At 40.2% G+C, this 24870-nt stretch overlaps 1 protein-coding gene across 1 annotated transcript in view; it reads right to left on the bottom strand.

Annotated features, from left to right (window-relative positions):
• Positions 1-24870, bottom strand: part of otog (otogelin) — a 41858-nt gene that overhangs the window by 8315 nt on the left and 8673 nt on the right. The window contains exons 14-43 of the mRNA XM_061276666.1: positions 24487-24664; positions 22273-22424; positions 21707-21919; positions 21209-21374; positions 19109-19183; positions 18592-18635; positions 18240-18405; positions 14491-14598; positions 13837-13975; positions 12962-13096; positions 12607-12753; positions 11872-11991; positions 11632-11748; positions 10794-10950; positions 10296-10322; positions 9751-9921; positions 9198-9476; positions 8414-8531; positions 8171-8250; positions 4892-7347; positions 4517-4694; positions 4273-4424; positions 4107-4196; positions 3797-3989; positions 2628-2848; positions 2351-2489; positions 1498-1686; positions 1212-1421; positions 1020-1124; positions 221-325 (exon numbers count right to left, since the gene is read on the bottom strand). Of these exons, the coding sequence (XP_061132650.1) occupies positions 221-325; positions 1020-1124; positions 1212-1421; positions 1498-1686; positions 2351-2489; positions 2628-2848; positions 3797-3989; positions 4107-4196; positions 4273-4424; positions 4517-4694; positions 4892-7347; positions 8171-8250; positions 8414-8531; positions 9198-9476; positions 9751-9921; positions 10296-10322; positions 10794-10950; positions 11632-11748; positions 11872-11991; positions 12607-12753; positions 12962-13096; positions 13837-13975; positions 14491-14598; positions 18240-18405; positions 18592-18635; positions 19109-19183; positions 21209-21374; positions 21707-21919; positions 22273-22424; positions 24487-24664 (6630 nt within the window). The remainder of the gene's footprint in view (positions 1-220; positions 326-1019; positions 1125-1211; positions 1422-1497; positions 1687-2350; positions 2490-2627; positions 2849-3796; positions 3990-4106; positions 4197-4272; positions 4425-4516; positions 4695-4891; positions 7348-8170; positions 8251-8413; positions 8532-9197; positions 9477-9750; positions 9922-10295; positions 10323-10793; positions 10951-11631; positions 11749-11871; positions 11992-12606; positions 12754-12961; positions 13097-13836; positions 13976-14490; positions 14599-18239; positions 18406-18591; positions 18636-19108; positions 19184-21208; positions 21375-21706; positions 21920-22272; positions 22425-24486; positions 24665-24870) is intronic.

Raw genomic sequence — 24870 nt, 5'->3', positions numbered from 1 at the left:
CAATTATTCCACGGGCCTAGAGCGCCCTCTTGCGGTTTAGTGTGAAAATAACATGTGATATGATATTATAATGTGTTAATAATTTCACGCATAAGTCGCTCCTGAGTATAAGTCGCACCCCCAGCCAAACTATGAAAAAAACGGCATCTTATAGTCCGGAAAATACGGTACTCGTTGGCTATATTCATTACAAAAATAAAAATAATTGTTTGATACTTACTGCAGATGTGAGTCAGGCAGCAACTGTCATGAGTTCTGGTCGTGACCAAGGACTGGTCACTTCTACAGGTGGGAATATCGGCCTCACAACTTGTGGGATCACACTCTGTAACCAATGTGCAATTGACATAATGCACTTTGCACATGTGCAGATCAGTGATTCCCGAATGTGCCATGAGCGATACGAGTATCACAGGAAATTATCCATATTTCACTTAATTCATCTGACAATTATATAGTATACAGTCCCCATCCAGCAATGTATAGTGAAAAACAGAACAATTACATGATCTCCCATTGGATGCTGCATAAGGCATTCCTGTTGAGTTCTGTCATGCAGAAGCTTGGGCCGGCTAGTATGCCCTTAAAATAGAAATTTCACAAAATGAACAGTTCCCATTTTACTCATTTATTCCCTTCCCTTATAGAAAGAACAAATAGCATTATTCAAAACTTGTTAAACTATTCAACAATTTAATACATTAACATTTTAATTACTTAACTATTGTACTTATTAAATAATTTTTGTTTCCAGGGGTTTGCTTATTACAAACAAGCTTTGAAACTTTTTTCATTCAAGTTAATTTTTTCATTAACCTCCATCAACTTTAAGAAATTAAAAACATCTTTCTTTCTGACTCCGCTTTTGCGACGGCCCGCAGCCATGTGGTTAAGGTCAGCACTGCAAGTCAGTGACGTGGTTTGTCCCACGGAAGTCGCAAACAAATTCAAATTAACTAATAAAATTGATTAATTGCCCGGCGCTAGCAGGACTATATTTGGAGCAGAGGTGTACTCACCGCACACATAGTCTGGGCAGCACGAGTCTTTTCGGTAGTATGACACCAGCTTCTCCCCATATTTACAGTCAGGAGGCAGGAGGTCACAATGAGTCTGATTACACACTGCAAAGTCATATGTCATCTTATGTTTTTTAATAACTTGATGAGCTCCATACTGTATTGGTGCTGGACACTCCTCGGTGGCCTTACCACAGACTTTACGGGGGCAGCAACTGGTGTCATCTGCCAGGCTGACGACCACCTCTCCTGCTCGCTGGCACACAGGCGCCGTCGTGGTGGAACAGTTGTACTCCACAGGGATGACCGTGTCCTTGTCGCAGCGGTACATGCAGCAGGAGTCCTTTGAGGCCTTCCACACCTCACCGTGTGCACGTGGAATGCCAGAACTGTCAGTGCAGGCTGCACAAATATCACAGTTGAGTCATCCAAGTGCTTACATGCCATTTTCCATACAAACTGCTGTAGGGACTCTTACCACACTTGTTGGGGGCTATGCAGAGGGCAGTATATGGCCGATGGAGAAGCGTTCCTTCCGGGCAGGCACAACCCTCAGTGAGGCCTGAACATTGGTCTGGGTCTAAATCAAAATTCTGGTTTGGACATGACTGAGCTGTGCAGACCGGCAGACAGGCATGATATTGCAGCGTTTCAGGGCACATGAAGGCTACAGGAAGAGAGACACAAAGAGAATGCACTGGACAGTGTTTCCAAGTAAATTATGTAGATGCACAAACTGTCTTTATGCATCTTTTTAACAGATCAAGGCATACAAATTTGATACCTTTTGACAAGTTTTGAAGGCCACTTTGATATACTTTCATTGTGAAGACCTCTCATTTGGTAAATGACGCCACAAGAAGCAGGCAGTGTGGGTTTGTAATTATACCACAATAATTTAAGATAATATTTTGCATTGAAATTCTTTATATTCTATATAAAATAATTATTAAATGGTTGCAATGATTGCAACTTTTATGTATTACTGAAAGGAAGTGAAATAAGTCATAAATTGTCTTGTTAGTTGTTCTACCCAATTGGACAACTACAGTATATGCCATTTTAAGACAGCCCCACTTTGATAGGTAAATTTACAGTTTAAATGTACTATTTGAAAATAATTGGGCACTTTTTTCAGAATTTTGAGTAAACAGAAAATACATGTTTATGTGACCTAATTGCTGAGGCAAATGCATTCAAAAAAATCCAATTATGGTAAAAAAAAAAAAACAGTAAAGAAAATAATGACAAGGGGATTGGAAAACCCAATTATGGTAAATAAACACATTAAAATGACTGAAGGTGAATGTGTTTTGGGGATTCAGTCTTACGACAGTAATCTGGTCTCCTCCACTCAATACAGACGTTGAATTTGTGGCAAGAGGCTACGTAGGCAGCCAGTGCCACACACTGGTTGTTCACATACTCCGCATCTTGGACCCAAACCTCACAAAAAGTACTCGGGGAAACCTAGACGAATAAAAACATGATTTAATTCTTCTTGGTAATCAATTGATGTCATAATGTGGTCACCTGTCTGACTGGGTAATTTGATTTAGGCTGAGAAACTACAATTCTGTAAATTACTTGCTTAATGCGTGAACCTACAAAGGCATGGCAGGGGAAGAAGACCGGTTTCTGCACCATGACCAGGCACCGTGAGCAGTCACTGGTGGAGCAGTTGAACTCTCTGCGTCGACTGTGACTGACATAGCTAGTAGTGTTGGGAACCTCCCAGCTACTGATGAAGAGCGATGGATCCACGTTCCTCCCCACAGTGGTGCCATTGGCCAGAGTCAGGTCATTACTTGGATCTCCATCACAGAAACCTACAGGATGAGTGTGCATGCCAATGCAGAAACACATAAAAGCTTAATGACATATAACAATAATAATAATAATAACAATAATAATAATAGTAATCATAATAATAATAGGGGCAGCACGGTGGGTGACGCACTGGTTAGCATGTCTACCTCACAGTTAGGACGGTGCGGATTCGATTCCACCTCCGGCCATCCCTGTGTGGAGTTTGCATGTTCTCCCTGTGCCCGCGTGGGCTTTCTCCGGGCACTCTGGTTTCCTCCCACATCCCAAAAACATGCTTGGTAGGCCAATTGAGCATTCCAAATTGCCCCTAGGTGTGAGTGCAGATGGCTGTTTGTCTCTGTGTGCCCTGGGATTGGCTGGCAACCGATTCAGGGTGTCCCCCGCCTACTGCCCGATGACTGCTGGGATAGGCTCCAGGATGCCCGCAACCCTCGTGGGGACAAGCGGTACAGATGATGGATGGATGGACATCCCTGATCTAAGCACGAGTTTTCACTGTTCACTGTTTTCATGAGTTACGTATGTGTTATACTGACTGATAATAGAGTTGTGATAACTACTAATAAATGATACATTCTTTCCTCATTAAGATGAGAGAGACCGAGGTCAATGACATATTACCACACACAGGAATCCTCTGCAGACAACTAACATGCATTATTTGGAACTTTGGGAAGCAAACGGAAATATAAAGAGTAAACCCACGTCAAGCATAGAGAAATAATGTAACCCAGACCCTACTTGCTGTCAAGCAAGAATGTATCCATAAAGATCTACTAAAAAAAACATTAGTTATATTATCCCTTTTTTTGTCTTTGACTGTGATAATGTTCCATAAAAAAGGAAACGTGAATAGATCTTGGATCTTAGAACGTTTTGTGTTAATTGATGCAAAATGAAATCATGTTGGGTACACTGCAGGCTTGACTATTCAAGCCAGTTCATACCACATAGGCCCACAGTAGGCAGCTTCTTGCTGGAGCTGGGGCTTCCACTGTCGATCACCATCATTCCAGTGCTGTGATACCACTGCAGCTTGAGACCAGTAGGGCTTCGGATCAGATACATGTTGCCTGTGTCGTAGATCTCAAAACCAAGCTTTTTAAAACGAGGCCTGGCATATCGTGAGTTGACATACAGCTGCAGGAAAAATGTGCAATGTGTTAGTGTTAATAGTATGATTTCATACTGGAGCCTTCCAGCCCTCATGTTTGAGTTATTGTACGTATTAAGAACAAGTAATCCACTTTGTCCTACCCTCCTCTGGAGCCTGTCGATAATGATGTGGTCGAAATTATGGGTAATGTTGAGTGTTACCAAACATAGGTTTGTAAAATTCCACCGAAGCTTCAAAAGACATTTCAAAAAGTTATTTACATCAAATTGACAATAGTTTTTTTCTTTATGTATGACAATGGCTTACTTGTGAGTCTGATCCAGCAGGGCACTCCTGTACCAAAACACTGACTGTCTCATTGGGTAACTGGCTCACTATGAACCAGGCAGCTTTATAGATGGCAACACTACTTCCGTCAAATGTGATCACATTCAAATCTGGAAACAAAGAGCAGCGACCTGCAACAGAAACCATGAAACAGTGACATCATGAATCTATTTACTCAACACTGGATTAAGTACATATAAATCAATCATTGTGTTTTTCGTACATGGACAGTCCCACAGGGGGCAACATTTGTCACCATTAGACAATATGGCAAAACCAAGAAGGCCACAGTTCATCGGCTCAGAGGAGAAGGAGCAGCTTTGGGACTTATTGAACAAGACGAGCTGGCTGTCCACACAGATGAACTTGGTGCACTCATCAACAATCTCTGCGTATGGAGGCTGATTTAAAAACATAAACAGAGTAGGAACATTCAAATCTTGTGCGGTTTATCCAACAACTGCAAAAATAACGTAATACTTTTTGTTTAGGAATCCTTTGCTTCCTTTTCGATTGCTGTTTTATCAGTTAAATCTATTCGAATAATCTAGGACCATGGTGAGATGCTCAATAAATGGATGTTGTAAAGTGAACCCACCGTACACATCCTTGTGACAGATACAGCTGGGGCTGTTACACTATCTGATGTAGGCTTGGATTTTTCCAATGTTGTTACACCAGGACTGGTACGATTCATCCTATCCAGCACAGTTGTTTGGACTGTTCTGGTTACAGGAACAGACAATATAGCAGGAGTAATAGCAGGTCTCTGAGTCTGGATGGTTATGGCAAGTGGTGGAGATGTTACTGGTTGGGAAATGCCTGGTGCCGCTTCAGATTTTGTGGTTGTCAGGCCAGAGATTGGTATGGTTGCCTCAGGCATAGGAGGTGGGACCACTGTGGTGGGCATTGTTGTTGTGTCTGCAGGGGCTGTTGTGCTCACTGAGGTTAATGATTCTGCTGATGTGGTTGGAGATGGAGCTCCAAATACAGTTGTTTTACTTGGCTGTGGCGCGACAGTTGGTGAACTGCTTGTTTTGATGGTTGCTGTCAGCGGTCTTGTTTCTATAGTTACCCTTGCTGTGATTGGCCTCTCGGTTGATATGATTTTGGGTGTAACTCTTGTCACTGGAACTCTCTGTGTCGGTCTAATCGAGGTCAACTGTGTGGTTGTAGTTGTAGTTGTTGCAGCAAATGTAGATCTTACAGTTGACGCAAGCTGTGTGGTGACCTTGATAGGGAAAGTTGGTTTTCTGGATGTTGAAGACGTTATGTCAGGTAGAGAAACAGATGAAATTGGCGTTGTTGTGTCTCTTGTAAATTCCACGCTGCTCGTTACTGGATGCATTGTCACTGCGACTGGTTGTACTGTAACAGGCCTGTGGGTGGTGGTTACAGTGACAGGTCTTGTAGGCCCTATTGTGAGAAAAGTACCAGGAACTTCGGGTTTAGGGGGACGCACTGAAGTAATATGTGTCTTGGTTTTAAATTCTGTAGTAGGCATCCTGTAAGATGTAGTCTTAGCAGTTGTAGTAGTGTCTGCAGTTGCTGTAGCAGAGGTGATGACTGGCCTTGGCACTGGAAGTCGAGGTACTTCAGTTGTTTTAGTCAAACTGACCACATGTGGAACAGTTTGAGAGGTGCGCTGTACTGTTGTCTTTTTTGTATGACTGTACAACTGGCTGGAAGAGGTAAGGAAACCGGGAGGATGCCATGGTTGTGAAGTCTGCGTAGTGGAGCTTGATGATAGTGGAGGAAGAATGGTCTCCTTGGGACTAACTGGTGGGGCAGTTGACTTTGCAGATAAAATTGGACTGGTTGTCACAGTGGTGGCTACAGCTATTGTTGGAGATCTTGAAGTTGAAGACTGAATCAAAGTAGACCCGGGAATTGTGGCTGTAAATTTAGGGGGTGGCTGAGCAGTCAGTAATATGGTGGCAGCAGTTATTTTGGACGTGGTAGATTCAAGTACGGTTGTTGTTTTTGTAGTTGATCGCCGGTCTGAGGCTGCCGAGGTCGGACTGGGGACAGTTGAAGTCCAAGCAAAATAGATTGGCAATGATGTTGGTAGCTCAGGAGCAGCTGGGGTGGTTAAAATTACCTTCTCAGTGGTGAATTCAGCAACAGGGGGAGTCATAGTCTTTGGACTAATGAACTGTGTTGTTGTGCTGGTTTTAAAGGGTTCAACTGGAGTGACTGACTCTGTGGTTGTTGGTGAAGTGACTGTTGATGCGGTTGTTGTTTTGAAAGGAGGTGGTGCAAACAGGGGGGAAGTGGTTGAAGAGGCTGTACTTAGTAAACCAGGAGTGGCAGGTGCGATTGGGGACATTGGAGGAGTTCTCCCTAGTGTTAAAGGCTTTGTGCTCCTAGATTCAGTGTATGTAGTGTCAGTAGATCTGGGTAGGGTGGTCCGGTCTGTCACTGTTGAAGTCTCTGAAACTGGCGGTGTATGAGAAGTGGTTCCAAATGGGAACACCACAAATGGAAGTTTTGTCTCTGTGGACTTCTCAGTGGCAAGCGGAAAAGCGGATGTTGCCCCCTCATAAGAGCTAGTGGTTAATGTTGTGGTGGGCGTGGCTTTTGTGGTGACGCGAGGACGGAGGGAGACAGTGGGCCTGGTGGAGGAAGTTAACCAGAAAAGAGAAGTGATTACAAAGGGAGTACTACTAAACCTGAAGGTGCTGGATCCAAAGGGGCTGATGGTGGCACTCTTAGCAGCGGTATGGTCTTTGGTAACTTTTAGAGTGGACAGAGGTTCATCCACTTCAGGCCTTAAAGTGGGAGGCAATGGTGCAAGAGGTGCTGCTGTTTTGGAAGGTTCAGGAAGTGCAGCAGGTGAGGGGATGGTTGGTTGAGTTGACTCATCAGAAATTGATGGTGGCGTGCTCACAGCAAGAACAGTGGTGGTGATTTTGGTGGTTGGAGTAGACCAAGAAGGGGCAGATAGACTAGTGGTGGTCTTGAGTGATGCAGTGGTCGGCGCAGAGGATATAGTCCTAGAACTTGGTATGGCACTGGTTGGAATGATGGGCAAAATAACTGGGGCTTTGATACCTAAACCCAAAACCATGAAGAGCATGTGAGAAGAAAATGTATACACACTAGGATATACCGTATTTTCCAGACTATAAGGCGCACCTTCAATGAATGGCCCATTTTAAAATGTTGTCCTTATATAAGGCGCACCGGACTATAAGGCGCACCATTAATGCATTATGTCAGATTTTTAATCCAAATCAAATCATTCTCCATTTTATCTTTTTTATTTAAACTTCAGATGCAACAAATTACTTTATAATCACAAAATAATGATCCATAGTCTTTTTGATTCATGATTCATAGTCTTCAGCGGGCTTATGATTGATTTCATGACACAATGCTTCGGGCCAGTTTAAATTTAGGAATTTGGTCCATATATAAGGCGCACTGTCGGTTTTTGAGAAGATTTTAGGTTTTTAGGTGCGCCTTATAGTCCGGAAAATACGTTACCACTGATAGTTTGTATTCATTTCAGAGTGCTAGGCTTTAATAAACCAAATTGTGACTAAGGAGAGCATGGTTAGGCAACTCCGGTCCTTGGGGGCTGGTGTCCTGCATATTTTCTATGTGTCCCTGTTGCAACACACTTGATTCAAATGGTCAGAAAATTTGCAAGGTCTGCAGAAGCTGGATAGCAATCCTGATCATTTGAATCAGGTGTGTTGCAACAGGGAGATACAGAAAACATGCAGGACACCAGCCCTTGAGGACCGGGGTTGTCTGCCCCCCGATATAGAGGATGACCACTTCATTTAGCAATGGGGTCAAGTATTGCAAATTAACATCAATACTTGCATACAAGAAACATATCAGTAAAATCAAGAATGATTCTACTCACAGTCTTCAATGTAGACACAACGACGAGTAACTTCATCCAGGACCATTTGTGGGGGACAGACAGGAAGGCAGCCCTCCACTCTGATGAACATACAGATCAATTCAGAAAAACAATATGTTATAGAAAGCCTTATCATGTCCTACCCCTATCCACACTTAGTTCCAAGTGAGAACATTATGATAGTAACAAAAATATGCCTCCTGACTACAACGGTCGGCGTGAACGAATTAGATAAAGTCTCACCGTGGGATGGCAACACAGGCTTCCGCTGATGGGTCGCTGCAAGTTTTGAAACACGGGCTGACGCAGGAGTCATATCTCCACTGGCACTGTGGACGAGGCAGGTCATCTGGGCCAGAGCCTCATGAAAAAGACAAAACATTTATTGAAATTTTGAACATGTAAAAAGAGACGCAAAACAGACTGCGCCCACAAACCGATGTGGATGCTGATCTACTAACTGGGTGCAACCAGGACTGTGTCTGCCAATTGGGTGAATAAAGTGGCCTTATGAATGCACAGGGCTCAGTCACCCGAGGAGAATTTATTGCTTTAACTCTGGAGCAAGTTATAGTCCAGAAAATACGGTAATTGTAATTTTGTCTCATTTCTGCATCCATAAAAATTAAGACTTGATTCTTTAAAGGAAGACAAATGCTGCACTGGTTTTAGCTGCAATAAAAATATAGCCAGACTTGTTGACTTTTGACCCCAAGGAGGAGCAGTGAGACCATTTGAACCCGGTGTCAAGACCTCACGGTCAGCTGAGTGAAGCCTGAAAAACCCAGTAAGGCAAATAATTTAACACCTCAGTTTGACCTTCATTTCTGTCATCTCAAAAATAATATCATGACTGATAAGCCTGCAGAGTTTACAACAAAAAAAGAGATTAAAGTCACTCCTGTGATTTTTTTAACATTGTCTTTGCTTGTGAAAATGTGTCATATATTATTTACTGTCATTTCCTCACAATTCAATCGGTTTTGGTGTTTCGCCATAGGTCTTGTAGCGAGTCAGTGAGTAATACCTGCAAGTTTGAAAAGAGTGGCCTTGCGGAAGCTGTCTGTGTAACGATATTTGAGCAGGTGGAGGCGAGGGAGGGTGGCATGTAAGAAGAACCCAGGCTTTGCGTGGGACTCCAGAGAGTCATAGCCTGAGACCCAGGTGTCCCTGTGGAGCACAAAGGTGGCTCGTTCCCAGAAAGCCTCGCTTTCTGCCCACTTGACCAGCTTCACCTGGCCACTGGGGCTCACGTACAGAAAATAATTGGGTCTATGCGCTGCCTCAAAGGATATCCGCGATGTGTCTGAGGGGAAAGAAATAGACAAATTCTATGCCACCAGTTTCTGGAGCATTTTGTAAAAGCAAAACAGTTTATTGGCTGACATCTATATTCTGTAGAATTCAAGATCTTTCATCTATTAACTATATACCACTCATCCAGTTCAAGGTTATGAGAAAAATGGAAGCAAAACTGAGAAAAAAAACCTAAGGGTGAGTTCTTGCAATGAACTGTTGATCCTGACCATTAATGACTAGTGGTTAAGATGAAGCCTGTTGAGTTAATAGGAGAAACACACCATGTGGTCGGGCTCTGCTCAGGCCTGGTGTCATCATAAAATGTGAGAGGGTGTCGGCGGTGTCACTGAGGTTTCCTCGCTTCACAAATACTGAGCCGCTGGACCTGCTGGCAACAAGCGCCGAAGTCCGATCTCTGAAGGGGAGAAACCTAAAAGGGCCTTTACCAAGAACTGTAGAAATGAAGCTATGTTATTGCACGTTGTTGAAAAGAAATGTTTCATTAAAAAAGAAAAACTTGTGGTTTACTCTGTGGTCATGAAAAATTTGTTATGTTGTTTTGAAGTTGTCAGATAAATTGCCTAAATCAAGCATAGACAGTACTAAAAGGCATCAGGGTCACGTCTCTGCTCCTATACTTGCTTATCAAATCTTTTTGTCGTTTTCCCGTGTATCCTACCTCCCATGACAACACGGTCCCCAATCGGCTAGCTTTGTCATTTTACATTTAACACTTTCCCCTTCTTGTATCGCTAATCTGCATTGCTGCGGAAACTACTGTAGAACTATATTCACATCAACAAACAAATTGGAAAGGCTGCTATACCTTTGTTGTAGAATTCACAATCAAATGCTGCAGAAAGAAATAGAGATACACTGGTAAGTATGATTATAAAACATTTTATCATGACTGCATGTTAAGGCAGGGGTGTCAAAGTCATTTTTTTCGCGGGCCGCATTGTAGTCATAGCTTCGTTCGGAGGGCCATTATGACTGTCAACTCAAATAAATGTATGAGCACCTCACAGTAAAAGCTACAAAACAAATTGACAAATAACTCATTTTTAAATCAGATAAGTAAAAACTGGTCAAATATTTAAAAAAAAAAAAAAGATATTAAAAGTGAAGACAATTTGCAATTCTAGTAATGTTAATTTGATGCACAATTTGTCTTTGCGGGCCACATAAAATGATGTGGCGGGCCGTATCTGGCCCCCGGGCCTTGAGTTTGACACCTGTGTGTTAAGGAAATATTTTTTTTTAAATTTGCATTGTTCTTGACGAATATATGTAATATTTATGTACATGTTACTTGTCAACTTACGGCACAGAGAGGGGGCGCGCCAATCGACAGGAATACGCTGGTGACAGCATCGTTGAGCGTACACTGCCACACTAGTGCAAAAGCATTCACAATCTCCTCCACGATTGCAACCACATGTGTCTGCCAGGCAGTTCATGTAGAACCAGGTAACATCCACCTACCAGCGAAGAAAACACCTCAAGTAGTCTATTCCAAGGAATCATTCCCCAACAAGATATGTTATGGTTAATAATGTTTAATTTTATGTGTGGGAAACATGGTGGGAAAATGGTTCGCACATCAGTGGCACAGTTCGGAGTTCAGGGTTCGAATCCCAACTCTGGCCTTTCGCTGTGGACTTTGCATGAGTTTGCGAGTGTAAATGGTTGCTCATATATGTACTTATGTCCCCAACCAGTCCTGGGTGTACCTTTTATCCCATCTAATTTGTACTTCATAATAGACCTATATTCATTGAGTCTTTTTCTCATTTTGTTTTTTGGGGGGTTAGGTTTAGGGTTTGTAGCCGTCCGTCCCCTTGACATTTTATTAAAAGAAATGCAATACGCAGATGACAATATCAGGCGGATAGAGTAAATTATTTTGATGCTATGTATCTGAATTGAATGGAAGCAAGACTAAAGCAGCCACTTATTCTACTACTGTGTCCGTCCACGCTCTTTGACTTGTGAGTGACTAGGTGAGGTGCTTCCGTGAACTTTAAATTGGTCACGGAAACTCATCGAATCGCTAGCGCTAAGGTTTATGCTCTAGTCATTTAGCTTTGTACCTTATATTGTCTGTTTAAGTTGCGTAGGATCGAAGATTTAGTGCAAGTTCATGTCGGACCACCACTTACCACTGGGTGGCAGGCCTGGAAGACCTCACTGAGCAGGACAGCACACTGCTGCTTGGCAAACGGCTCTCTGAGTGGATTCAGAGTGCACGGGTGTCTCATATCTGGACCATTCACACACTGAACACAAATTAACATTTTTTTAACATAGATGGATGATAAAAGGATGACGATCATTTGGAGCATGATAGTGAAATGGCTTATCAAACTGTCCTCATAGTAAAATGCAGCACAATGACTCACCGCAGCTGCTGTCCAACTATTTCCGAACTCTTGTGATGTTGTTGTGTCCATGTGGTCGGGTGTGCGCATCTCATTCACTGTCTTCATGTCAAAGTTTCCACATAGACCACTCAGCTTCTCCTGATAACATCAACATTGAGCAGAATTAACCTTTGTTGGGAGATGAAGAGCTTTTTCATGACCATCTAAATCCAAACTAAAATTTCAAAGCAATTGAATAACCAAATATTAAATTATTTTTACTTTTTGTTCAATTTGTTTTAATTAAATCAATTAATATGTATTTTTGGCATGTACAGGTATTTATGCTGCTCCAATAAGTAAACTTTTGGAGCACAAATGCTTTCTTGTCATTGCTTCCAACCAACTATTAAAATGATTTCCAGGAGTTATTATAAATTTTAAAAAAGAAATACATCTAGTATTTGTTGCATCAATTTCAAAAAACAAAACAGTAGCAACCAGCAGCATCGTGGATCTCGTAGTCATGGTTAAATGCACACTGTTATTTATAAATTGACAAATGCAAAAGAAACAGTATAGTATACAAGAAATGGCAAAAATGGAAGTTGAACAAGCCATGATGCACAGTAAATATGAAAATCAAAAGACGATTATATATTTTCTAATATAAATAAACTCATGAATCTCTGAAATTAAGCATTTATACTGACAATGTTCCTTTGAAAGCACAAACCTACCGCAAAGCATTTTGATGAGGACTGTGCTACATACCTGCCAACGAGGTCCAACCTGAATGTGGATCGTGGTTTTACGGTCCCATAGGATGGTGATGACCTCCTCTGGAAAATGAATCACAGAGAAGTAGCCGGCAGGCCAGATGACCATCTTCTGATTCTTTCCTATGACACTTGATGGGTTCTATAATACATATAGTAAGTATTACTAGGTGTGATTTGATTTGCAAGATATACATATTTTGCCACAAAATTGACTGCATTTGTTTACTGTAAAATAATATGTTATCATCAAATATTTTGATAGATTTTTAATATTTTTCAATATAATTTTGTCAATAATTTTCAATAGGATAATAAAGGGCGACGCAAAACTAGAATATGTGACTTACAGGCTGCCCAGTGTCATCATCAAAAGCTATGAAGGATCTTCCAATGCTGATCAACAAAGATTTCCTGCAGATCATGCCATTCTCAAAACAGTCGATGTTTTCTGCTATCACGCTGAAAATCATATCGGCACTGCTCTGTGCAGGAAATAATAAACCACAACAAAGACAATCGCTGTCAAAGTCTCAATGGATGATGTTTGGAATGTACACCATTGATATTGATATATGAATACTGCATGCAAATTTAAGTAATTGACGGCTATTTCACAGATCTCGCAAAAGAGGACTGGATGAGCAAGCCAGATAAAGAACAAAGTGCAAAGTATTGGTCACAAATCAAACAATTGGATAATCAACAATAATTTGGATGGAAAAGGGATCAGGGGTATTAAAATTCAATGGGGATTAAAATTAATGATGGATGATTATTTCCGGTTCACATAACCGGTTTGGGTTACGTTGCTTGATCATAAACTAAGGGGCCACTGGAATCACCAAATTAGCTCAGTTATTTTCATTCTGCCATAAAATCTGCAAATTCTTTTCTACGTCATTTATAGAAGTGCTATAGAGGTTTTACTTATTTATTGTCATCCTGAGTTGGTATTCTTCGAAGAATGTCTTCATGTCTACATTTTGGTAAAACACATAGATGAAAAAACAAAAATGTCTAATTCTTAGAATGTATGAATTAAAATGGTATATTTGGACATACCGTATTTCCAAATATTTGCTTACGTTACTTTTAAAAGCTGGTTTGGATTTTCTTTTTCTAGACGCTAAGAAACATAGTGAGGTCAAGAGAAAACTGGGAAATGCAGTGAGGTGTATGGGAGTTTAAACTGAAACACAAGCTTTAAAAACACTTTATGTACCTTTACAAGATAAACTGGACAAGCACCAACATAGTCAAAGAGCAGGCCATCAAAGGTTCTGTAATGACGATCTCCGTAAGTTGTGCACATGGATGGACATGGACGGAACACACACTGGAAGGTCCCATGCTGACAAATACTACAAAGACAGCAAAGTTTCAGGGTCAACTTTTTGTCGCTGCACTACAAAGAGTTTGTTCACATCTCTGGGCCATTCATTTGTCTACATGAGAATAAAGGAAGTGAATTATCAAATGGCTGAATCACTATTCATTGCACTGTTGGGCTGTCATCATCATGTTCAACCTGGATCACAAATGGAAGGAAAGCGTGAGATCACTGGGAGAGGGACTCCTTTCACCACAGCAGAAATAATCAAAGAGCCATACAAGCGCCCACTTTGTTGCCAAACCTTTTCTCCTCTGTGATAATATAATTATGATATCAGGTGGACACTTACATTGCTGACTATCTCATCACTTTGTATCAGATTTTAGGTCAACAAAAATTACGATTTTGCTTTAACTTTGTTTCAATGTATTCGATACGCAATGGATGAAGAATCAATGAAATGAATGAGAAAACCGGACAAACCATTTAAAAAACAACAAACTCCATCCGATTTTAGATGATACTGAATAGCCATGAACGTACCACTGATGGCAGGGGGAAGACACTTTGTCGCCAGGGTAATACTCTTTTCCTTTCCACAGACAGGGGCACGCATCAGGCTCAAAGCAGTCGTCTCCATGTTTCAACAAGCTGACAGAAAAAGGATGTTGAACAAATCATGAGTGTGTTCTTCGGCGTCTTTCTATATACTTCTAATATGTGATTAAGTGTTGATCAACAACCATCAAGGAGTGCTTGTAATACAGTCATTGTAAAACACCCGTGTTGCATATTGTAAGCCAGGGGTGTCAAACTCGTTTTTTTCGCGGGCCGCATTGTAGAGGGCCATTATGACTGTCAACCCAAATAAATGTATGAGCACCTCATATTATATACAGTAAAAGCTACAAAACAAACTGACAAATAACTCATTTTCAAATCAGATGAGTAGAAACTGGTAAAATATTTAAAAAAAAGATATTATTAAAAGTGAAGACAATTTGCAATTCTAGTAATGACACAGGAATTTGATGCACAATTTGTCTTCGCGGGCCACATAAAATGATGTGGCGGGCCGTAGCTGGCCCCCGGGCCTTGAGTTTGACGCCTGTGTTGTAAGCGGATGCCGTGCACCAGACATTGAGCTGGGACAGACTGGATGAAAAATAAGATTTAGAACGTAAACTCAAAGTTAAAGTGGAGTACAGTAGTGATAGGAATGAGAGATAGTTGCTTCTTGCAAACTGCAAATCAGAGACGAATCTAACTGTATCAAAACTGATTAAAAAGTTCTTCCTGATTGTCCTTTATAAAAAAAAATAAAAAAAAGTCATGCTAAAATGATTTCCCCCTTTAAGAAATAATCCAAGTTTGTATATTCACAACCTGTTGATGTGGCATGATGTAATACACATAATATACACAATTCTCTGAAATGGTCAATAGAACACTTCAAATGTTCTATCTTCATTTCCAAAATACGAAAGAATTGGAATTGTCGAAGTCAAAAGTGTAACTTGAGGCAATGGTCAACACTTAGTTGTGTTTCATTTCCACAATGTGTTCATTTTTTCCAACCATTAAAGTAAAAGTACAGTCCACACATACACAAAAAAAAAGAAGAAGAACCAAAGCAGCCTCACAATCAGAGAGGAACTATGCCAGAGAAACGAGAGCGCCGCAAAGTTGCACGAGTGAGCACAGATGAAGAAAAAGTGGTTAGATTCGCTACCCACATGAGAAATCTGGACAATCGGATTCTCACACAGCAAGAGAGAGCGTTTTTTTTTTAGGCTGATTCACTCCTCCATTTACTTCTCGCTCTGCAATGCGAAGCTGATAAGTATCTTGTAATATCAACGGCTGAGTTACATCCTCTAGTCAGGGTGCAGACAATGAAGTGACAAACTGATTGACCCCTTCTGAAACCCCCCCGATGCAACTGAGTAGAGTTACACCCTAAATAAAACGCTGTTAACAGTTTCCTTTAACCGCCAGCCAAGTTGTTGTATCAATGACTCGCATCAAAGTCACCTACATTAGTGTTTGTACCCAAATATGCGTAGAATATTGCTCGAGACAGTTTTAATGTAATTGAAGATAATGTAATTGTCACACGGTTTACCCTTCAAACTCTCCTATTCCAAACTTGTGATGTGACAAAGAAATTATCAGAACAATTACCGTTTTTTTCCATGTATAATGCGCAAAATCTAACTAATTTATTGTCCTAAAATCTCGGGTGCGCATTATACATGGATACAAAAAAAAAAATGTTTTGTTTTTTTTGGAAGAAAATCATGGTACAACAATTTTTGAAGAAAATCTTCCTCAAAATAAAACTTGAAATCACCTTTCTTCTTGTTTGTTGTAAATCGCGCATCGCATTCAGCCATCCTGCCCAACACACTTATTAAAATTCATAATTGACGACACATCGTTTGATGCGATGGTGGAGTCCTTGATGGTGTGTTATTGTCAAATATTGTTTGTTTTTTTAATCTCCATCGCAAACCGGAGGCCGCCATTACAGATGCGCAGAACTGATGCGCAAGACACGTCAGCTATATAAAGAGCGAGAGTTCAGTTCTCGACCTAAATGCGTATTACAGGTAATATTGTATTTCACAACACTTTGCCTTGTTCCTTTCTTCTCTGCTGTTCACTTCAAACACGCTCCATACGAACACAATGCTCTCGTATCAGACGCTTGCTCGATCACCTGCTCGTTTGCTGTCACAATGTACCCTAAACAAATCCGAAATATTTCTTCGCTATTGAGTTTGCTAGCGCATGCGCAGTGATACTGACCAGCAGAATAACATCCGGTTGTTCCCAAAGATGATATTTTTTCTGAAATAATTTTACGTTTACGGACTTAAGTAGGAGTCAAAATTTGGGTGCGTATTATACATGGGTACAGGCTTTTTTCCAGCATTGACATGCCATTTTTAGGGTGCGTATTATACATGGGGGCGCATTACACATGGAAAAAAATGGTATGTTAGTGTAGACTGCAGCCTCTATTAGAATCAAACCAAATACAGTAAATATTACTACTAATGAACAAATATTAAGCTGTTTGTGGAAAAACATTATAAATGTGGTTTTATGTGCAATCTGTTAAATTGTTGTTAGAAGAGAAGCATTTTAACACTATTAACTAAAAGAGACTTTTTCTCAATGCATTATCTATTTATCCTAATGTAGAAAATAAACTTTTGGTCAACCTTGTGGCCTCATTCACAACAACAAGAGCCCTTTACAAACTACATAAAATGATGGCATCCAAGTTTTTGTCATTTTAAAGGTCATCTTGGCTTACTGAAGTGAATGACTCACCCTTCTAAATGACACAGAGTCCTTAAGACTAGGAGCTGTTTGTGCACCTGGCTAACCTTTTCTCCGTGTAATGACGTTAGCAATTAACACTGTTGGAACTCATGGCTTCTTAGTGGGAAGGGGCAAGTTTAACATTGAGAAATTTCATCACATGCATTCACGAATAACATGGAGGTCAAACACCATAATTTTAGATGAATGACAATCCGGGTATATGGGGAAGCTGTTATAAAAATTCTCACTTCCCATGCATTTTTCTTCCCTGGAAAAGCTCACATTTTTACAGAATTGCAGGCAAAAGTTAAATTGTGGCCATAATACACTGTATAAAATACCTGTGACGTTTGGGTTGTAAAAAATATAGTTTTCTTTTTTTTCGCATATCGGCCCGAGGTTTCTTTGCCAGTTTTTTTGCCTCATGAAAGAAAAGTGTGCGTACAGAGCTGTTTCTCTGATTTTCAATAAATTACTCGACCTACCACTGAGGATATTGGATAAGTGAACCGTTTTATATTAAATATAAATAATGAGGTTACACTGCAACACATTTACTATGCCCTGTCTGAAAATGAGTGCTCACTGGTTGGCTTGGTTCGATTTATGTAGAAGTTCCTCACCCTAGCACAAAACAGTCTACATCTGCCAGTCATCCCTGCAATCGGTTCAAAGAGGTCATTAAATTGGATACATTTCTTTAACTCCTGCTAGTGTGTACTGTTATCATGATGACTTTTTGCTTGGTCTCACAGAACAAAACCACTTAACCCTCTTTTTGGGCATGTAGCCAGTCTGGATTATCGGGATCAAATAACTGGAGGCCCTCATTGGATGGCTATGATGACGTTAGTTTCAAAGGTTTGCCTGAGAATAGTAGTCTGCAGTAGTAGCAATAACGGTACATTAGCCTCTAACCTCCTTGTCTTCCGTCTCCACATTCAAAACCTACTCACCCAGATGGGCAAGTACATCCACTTAGACATGGCTCATGTGCTGAGCAGGTCAGGTTGAGGAGGTAAGATTCACAAGTACGCTCACAGGCCACACCTCGTCCTGGAAGAAGGCCATTCTCATCCTCAGAGCAGTTGTGGTATAACTGACTCTCAGGGCATAACCTGTCTGCATGAACAGAACAAATAGCAGAAGATGTTAAGAAGAGGAATCCATCTGTAAATGGAAGTAATAATGCAGAATTTTGTGCCCTAAAAAGCTTTAGGTACATTATTTCTAAAAGATTGCATTTATTTTATTTAAACCCTTTGTTCATTATCTTTGTAAAGGAAGTGATTTACAATTTGTACTTACCACCATCTGTTGTTTGTGACACAAATTTACCATCCAGACACAGCCTAGAAGGACAACAAGAGAAAAGCCACAATGATGATGAACATTAGGACATTTGAGGAAAGAGAAAAAGCTAAACAATTCTTATTTAAAAAAATAAAATAAAAATCTCAGTGTGGGGACAGGACAGGCGTCAGTCTGTGTTTTGAGGCATCCAACACTCATCAAATGCTGGATCTAGAAGAAGTATTATGGGAGCTTTTAAAAAGAAATGCCTTCTAAATATGTGTCAAGTGGGACTGACATGAAATGAAATAAAACCTCATTGAAACGTTGTTTTTGTTTTACTGAAGAAATCTGACCTCTTAAAATCTGATTACACTAACCTCATGTGTGAGTCTCCCTCAGTCATTATATTTTGAAATTAAGCTACCATATAGTTTGGAAGGTTACGAAAAACAAGTGCTGCATGTTATCTATGAGGTGTAGTTCCATTTTAAACATGAAGGAGTGGCAGTGATGGAGAGGAAGCTCTTACTGAACACCTGCTGATGTCATGATCACGTCTCCTGGTTCGTAATCAGCACCGAGGAAAGTGCAGGGACACTCATTCCTGCAATATCGCCAAAGAACAAACAAATAGCACTACTCAGTCCATGCAATGCAAATGTGAGTTGAACAATTGCCAAGAAGGTCTTCCTTGAAAATGAACCTTGCCAAATAACTCACTGGAACAATTTAGCGTTAGCAATCACCTCGCATTGAGGCCAATTTTGATGCTGCTTGCTCAGAAAACGGCCATCCTTTATTTCATCTTGGAAAGTGGTTGTGATCCATATACAATCTCAATTTTATAGTTTTAGTCATATGTCAGTGTACCACTCGCATAGCTATCATACATTTTATACTGCGTAGGCCTGTCTTCCAGTCTGGGTGAGTGTTTCTCTGAGCTCTGTTGTGATACAGAGTTACCCACAATCGCAGGCCTTAGGGTTAGGGGTGGCTTTACTTCCCTTTTCACCCCCATTCCATGCTCCAATCCCACCCACAGCCCTTCCACCCCAGGGTCAGTGTGTTCCCGTGGCTTGGGGCGGCCCTCGGGGTGGGCTGCACCTGGCCACCCGCCTTGGGGTTGATCAGGAGGGGGTGAATCGGTTTTGCCAGAACACCCTCGTTTACCTCACTGGGTGGTCAGGCTCTAAGGTCATTGTCCTCTTGATACACATCACACAGAAAATCATAATATTATCGCTTAGAGTGACTGCATGACTTTAACCAAATACTAACAACCAGGAACTTTGTATTTTGGTAAACCTCATAATTAGTGCTGTATAAAATTTGGAAGAAATGTTCAGTAACTGCAGCCGCAACCGTCCGGTGTATAAATCCAAGGAAAATCAGCATAGTGCCAGTCTTTTTGTTGCCTGTGAAAGGTGAAAGGCAAAAATATATGTTTCGTTTTATTATTCTTTTGTTTCTTGTGTAAGTTCAAAGTGAGTGTGTAGGAATGGATCACCCCACTCAGACAGAAAAGAAACGTGTCTGATGCAAGACAAAAATGCAAGAAATATGTATGCTAGTCCATATTTATCGTGTATTCATAGTGTAAATAAACTATATCAGAGGTGGGCAATTCATTTTGCAAAAGGGCCACATGAGGAACTGGAAGTGAGGGCCAAGCCAACATGCTAACCTAAACTTTGTCTAAATGTTTTATGTATTTCGAAAAAACTATTGTCTTTCATCAATAAATTGCCATGTATGTAACTATGGTATGTATTATTATAATTTGGAAGTACTGCATACATTTTAAATTAAATTATGAGTAGACGTTAAAATCACACATACACACTTAAAATTAGAAGTCGGATAAGTCGCGAGATATGATGAGAGCATTTCTATTTGGCAACACTACAGACACAAGTAGTGTGTGCATGCTACCTGCTTAAAATGGCGTCCACAACTGCACATGAAAAAAGCCAAACTTAGACTTCTTGGTTATTGTGAGGGCTGGGCTGGGGCAGGCCGGATGTGGCCGGTACCCGGGCCATTGTTTGCCCAGATACATTTGTAAACAAACAGTTACTGCTATCATTCTGACACTTTATGAGTTGCTTGGTGTTATAAAATGTTCAACATGAGGCATTTACAAAGTTAGATAAAATTCAAGTTGATCTCTTCTTTGGTAACTGGCAAGGCTTTGTGACATATGGTCCACAAATTGGCCTCTGTCTTACAAGTTCTCTCCCACTGGTTATCAGATATCTGTGTTGTCTCGACCCTAAGTGGGACTGAAAGGGGGGTTTCACGGTCACTTCCTTGAAGTAACTCTATCACATAGTAAGCAATGCTGCAGAAGGATGTGAAATCGTGGGACAGTTAGGAAAGAGTAAGCTTGTACATCTCCTATGGCAAAAGAGCCTAAATGGGAGTGCAGACTGATTGGGCTCTCAAAAAGTCCAGTTTCCGCCGAACTCAATGGATTGGAATGGAAGGGATTTGCATAGTATGGTAGGTTACAAAAATAATTTGTTGAACCATCATATCAAACTGAACAAATATTATAGCATTTTTATGAAGGTAAAGGTTCATTACATTACTTGTCTTGATTTCTGACCCATCCCTCAGCCAGCCTGACCTGTGCACACAAGTGTGTGTTAGCTGGTTGTAGAATAATCCCAGCGGGCAGACACAGCCTTCTTCGCACTCCCCCCCACAGTGCTGCGAGGAGGAAAGGGCGGAGCAACGGCGTTGGCAGGATGACACGCACACGCCGTACTGCATGGTGATGGGGCAGGTGACCGCTGCAGTCAGAGTGGCACACAACATCCATGGAAAGTTTGAGCCTTTGACATTCAGCAGACAGCTATTTATCTCATTTTTACTAGTGACTATATTTCCACGCAACACAATTTGCTCACAGTCATGAGGACCAGCTAATTAGTCATAGGGTCAACTTCAAGAAGTTTTAACATGATTAAGAAAATGCTAAAAAAAAACATTTTGGGGATATTGAAATTATGCTTATGAAGTTTATTAAAAAAAATTATCACACGGTGCCTCTAATTAGGAAACTCATGGTTAAGTGAAGACCATTATCTATGTATGACAGAACACAAATATGTCCAAAACTCACCACAGTCGTGTATATGTGACCGGAAGTCAATGACTATGGAAAATCGGCGGCAGTGGCGAGCATAGTGAGCCAGAGCAGAGCAAAGGCAAGCTGTTCCGCATTTGCAGGTATCTGAACGGCACTGCTGGTGAAATGGCACTGGACTGAGGTATTCATGGCAGGGAGAGAACAGATCCCGGTTCAGAATATCACACATCTCGGATGCATAGGCCACTGAACAAAAACAAAGAAGAAAGGAGGTGATAAGATTAGGAAAAAAAAAAAAACAGGCTGTACAAAAAAATAATCATCAATTAATATTTTATAGCTTATTTTTTTATTTTCTATAGCTTATTTTATTTATTTGGCATTAAAATATGCATGCATTGTACAAACTTTTTTGAAAGAAATTTGGGATGTGTGTTTTTAAGTGCGTATTTAAATGCGTGCTCCAGTATAAACCATTTCAAACTAACTTGAATTAGTACATTTAACAAGTAGTTAAAAGTCAGAATCAATATTTATCTAAATTTTGAAAAAGATCTAATGAATTAACACAATGGGATGATCTTAAAAAAAAAACTGACCAGCTTGTTGGTGTGTGTCGCAGGGGTCAAGCTGAGGAGTGATCAAGCTGGGCGTACACGCTGACGAGACCCTCCAGGCATTTCCAAACAGTAAAGGAGTGCTTTCTATCATACCAGCTGGAGATCTGAAGGGAGACAAGAGTAGGTGATGACTATTGGTGGCCTATTTGTTATAATAAATACTAATAATAACATGGGTCAGATTGCTCAAACAGGTTGGAAACGTGCAAAAATAGTAAGCAGACAATTGTGATTATTTGACAACACCTGCGGTGTTGCCCAGTTTTTGTGCTATCCACTTGCCAGCTCACCAATGCCCTCATGACAAACACTTATGCTTGAGCGAGAGCATCGATGACCAATGTGATGTGCAATTCACACAAGAAAATAAGAAAATAGACCCCAAATAGTTGGTTTGGTACTCAAATAATGACATCATAAAGTAATTACACCTGGCCCACACAGATGCTCCAGGAAAAGCCTGAACAGGATAAGTGGTGTTGAAAATGCATGGATGATGAATGTCAACATACTCAAGCAGAGTAAAATCCCCTCCCTTCAGAAAGTATGCGGTTATTCCAATATAACTCCAAAGACATCTCCAAGACAATAACTTGAGAATAAAATTGAGAATAATAACATCGTGATATAATAATCGCGATGTACTGCGCCAGCATGTCTCCAGACGTATAAGTAAACCATTTCCATTGTCTGTAAGCCAGAATAATGATAAACATTTAAAGTAACAAAGGTTTGAAATATTTCAATCTATGCACAACGATTCCATACAATTTGTAACATGAGTTTCACTTTAAACCCTGACAAAAAAAAATCATAATATTCAAATGTATTTGGGTATATACATACGAAAAACTTCATTGTGTACAATAATCTTTTTCTTTTTCACATGTTTGAAATAAACGAAACGAAACGAAACGAAAACTAAAGCAAGTAAAAAGCTTTGAATTGTTGTTCCATATACATGCGTGGCCCACAGTACTGATGTCATCTCCATAAATTAGCGTGACTTTGATTACATATTGCCATACGATACAACTGATGTCATGCACATTATTTTTTAAGAAAATGTTGCTCATTATTGCTTGAAGAGATGCACCAAATTCCACAATTTAACAGAAACATCAAAGGCACGGGCGCTATTTTAGTACCGTATTTTCCAGGCTATAAGGCGCACTTAAAAACCTAAAATTGTCTTATAATAGTCCGGTGCGCCTTATATGTGGACCAAATTCCTAAATTTAAACTGGCCCGAAGCATTGTGTCATGAAACCAATCATAAGTGGCCCGCTGAAGACTATGAATCATGAACCAAAAAGACTATGGATCATTTGTTTGTGTTTATAAAGTAATTTGTTGCACCTGAAGTTGAAATAAAAAAGATAAAATGGAGAATGATTTGGATTAAAAATCTGACATGATGCATTAATGGTGCGCCTTATAGTCCGGTGAGCCTTATATAAGGACAAAGTTTTAAAAGGGGCCATGCATTGAAGGTGCGCCTTATAGTCCGGTGCACCTTATAGTCCGGAAAATACGGTAAGTGAGTGAATTCCACTTTGTTACTTGCAATACTGTATATATATATATATATATATACCCTTTAGTCCCAGACTCCAATGTATATCCTTTTACAGCTGCTGAACTACATGCGCCCTTTACGACTGCCCATTACGACACGGTACAGTGGACCTCTAACAGTAAATTCCTTGTTGAGGATCTGTGCCCTGTTGAGGAATCGTGTGAGCCGAGCAGTGTGCATTACAGAAAGTGTGAGAAAATAGTTCATGTTTAGAGCTGCACAATAATTAGGTTGTAAATGACAATTGGGTAAAACATATATTATATTATATTATATTATATTATATTATATTATATTATATTATATTATATTATATTATATTATATTATATTATATTATATTATATTATATTATATTATATTATATTACATTACATTACATTACATTACATTACATTACATTACATTACATTACATTATATTATATTATATTATATTATATTATATTATATTATAATCACAAGAACTGTATGTTGTTTATAGTGAGCTCATTGTAGATCGAGTTATCTGAACAATCCACTTAGTATACACGTTCTCAGGTGAAAATACGCAAAAATGTATTCCCATCACACTGTTCTCTCTTTTCCTTAGATTTGTGAACAAAAATACACTCACAAGAAGTCATCTTGAATGTTGCCGTTGAAGGTTCCACAAAGCCCCACTGTATCATCCTTCCATTGCGCATTGGCCTGCAAGTAGAGACGAAACTCTTTCCAGCTGTACTGCAGACGTAGGCCGAACATTGTCTTCACTTGGAGGAACATGGATGAGAGCTCTTGAATGTGGAAGTTGTCTGCAATAAATGAAGGATAAGTACATTAAAGTGCAAATGAGCAATATTCATATTATTGTAACCTCTGTAACCGGAACCTCTGTCAAGAACTTTATTGGTACTTTGGTGCAACTGCACATCAGTCATATAGTATCTACACAATGTGTCCACATGCACATGGTACAAAACACACTCAATGCTATTTTTGTCACAGAGCACAACTGCTT

Source organism: Syngnathus typhle, linkage group LG4 (genome assembly GCF_033458585.1).
Source record: "Syngnathus typhle isolate RoL2023-S1 ecotype Sweden linkage group LG4, RoL_Styp_1.0, whole genome shotgun sequence".
In the NCBI taxonomy this organism is placed as follows: Eukaryota; Metazoa; Chordata; class Actinopteri; order Syngnathiformes; family Syngnathidae; genus Syngnathus; species Syngnathus typhle.
The sequence above is the reverse complement of the archived record's forward strand: the minus strand, read 5'-3'. Positions and strand labels throughout refer to the sequence as shown.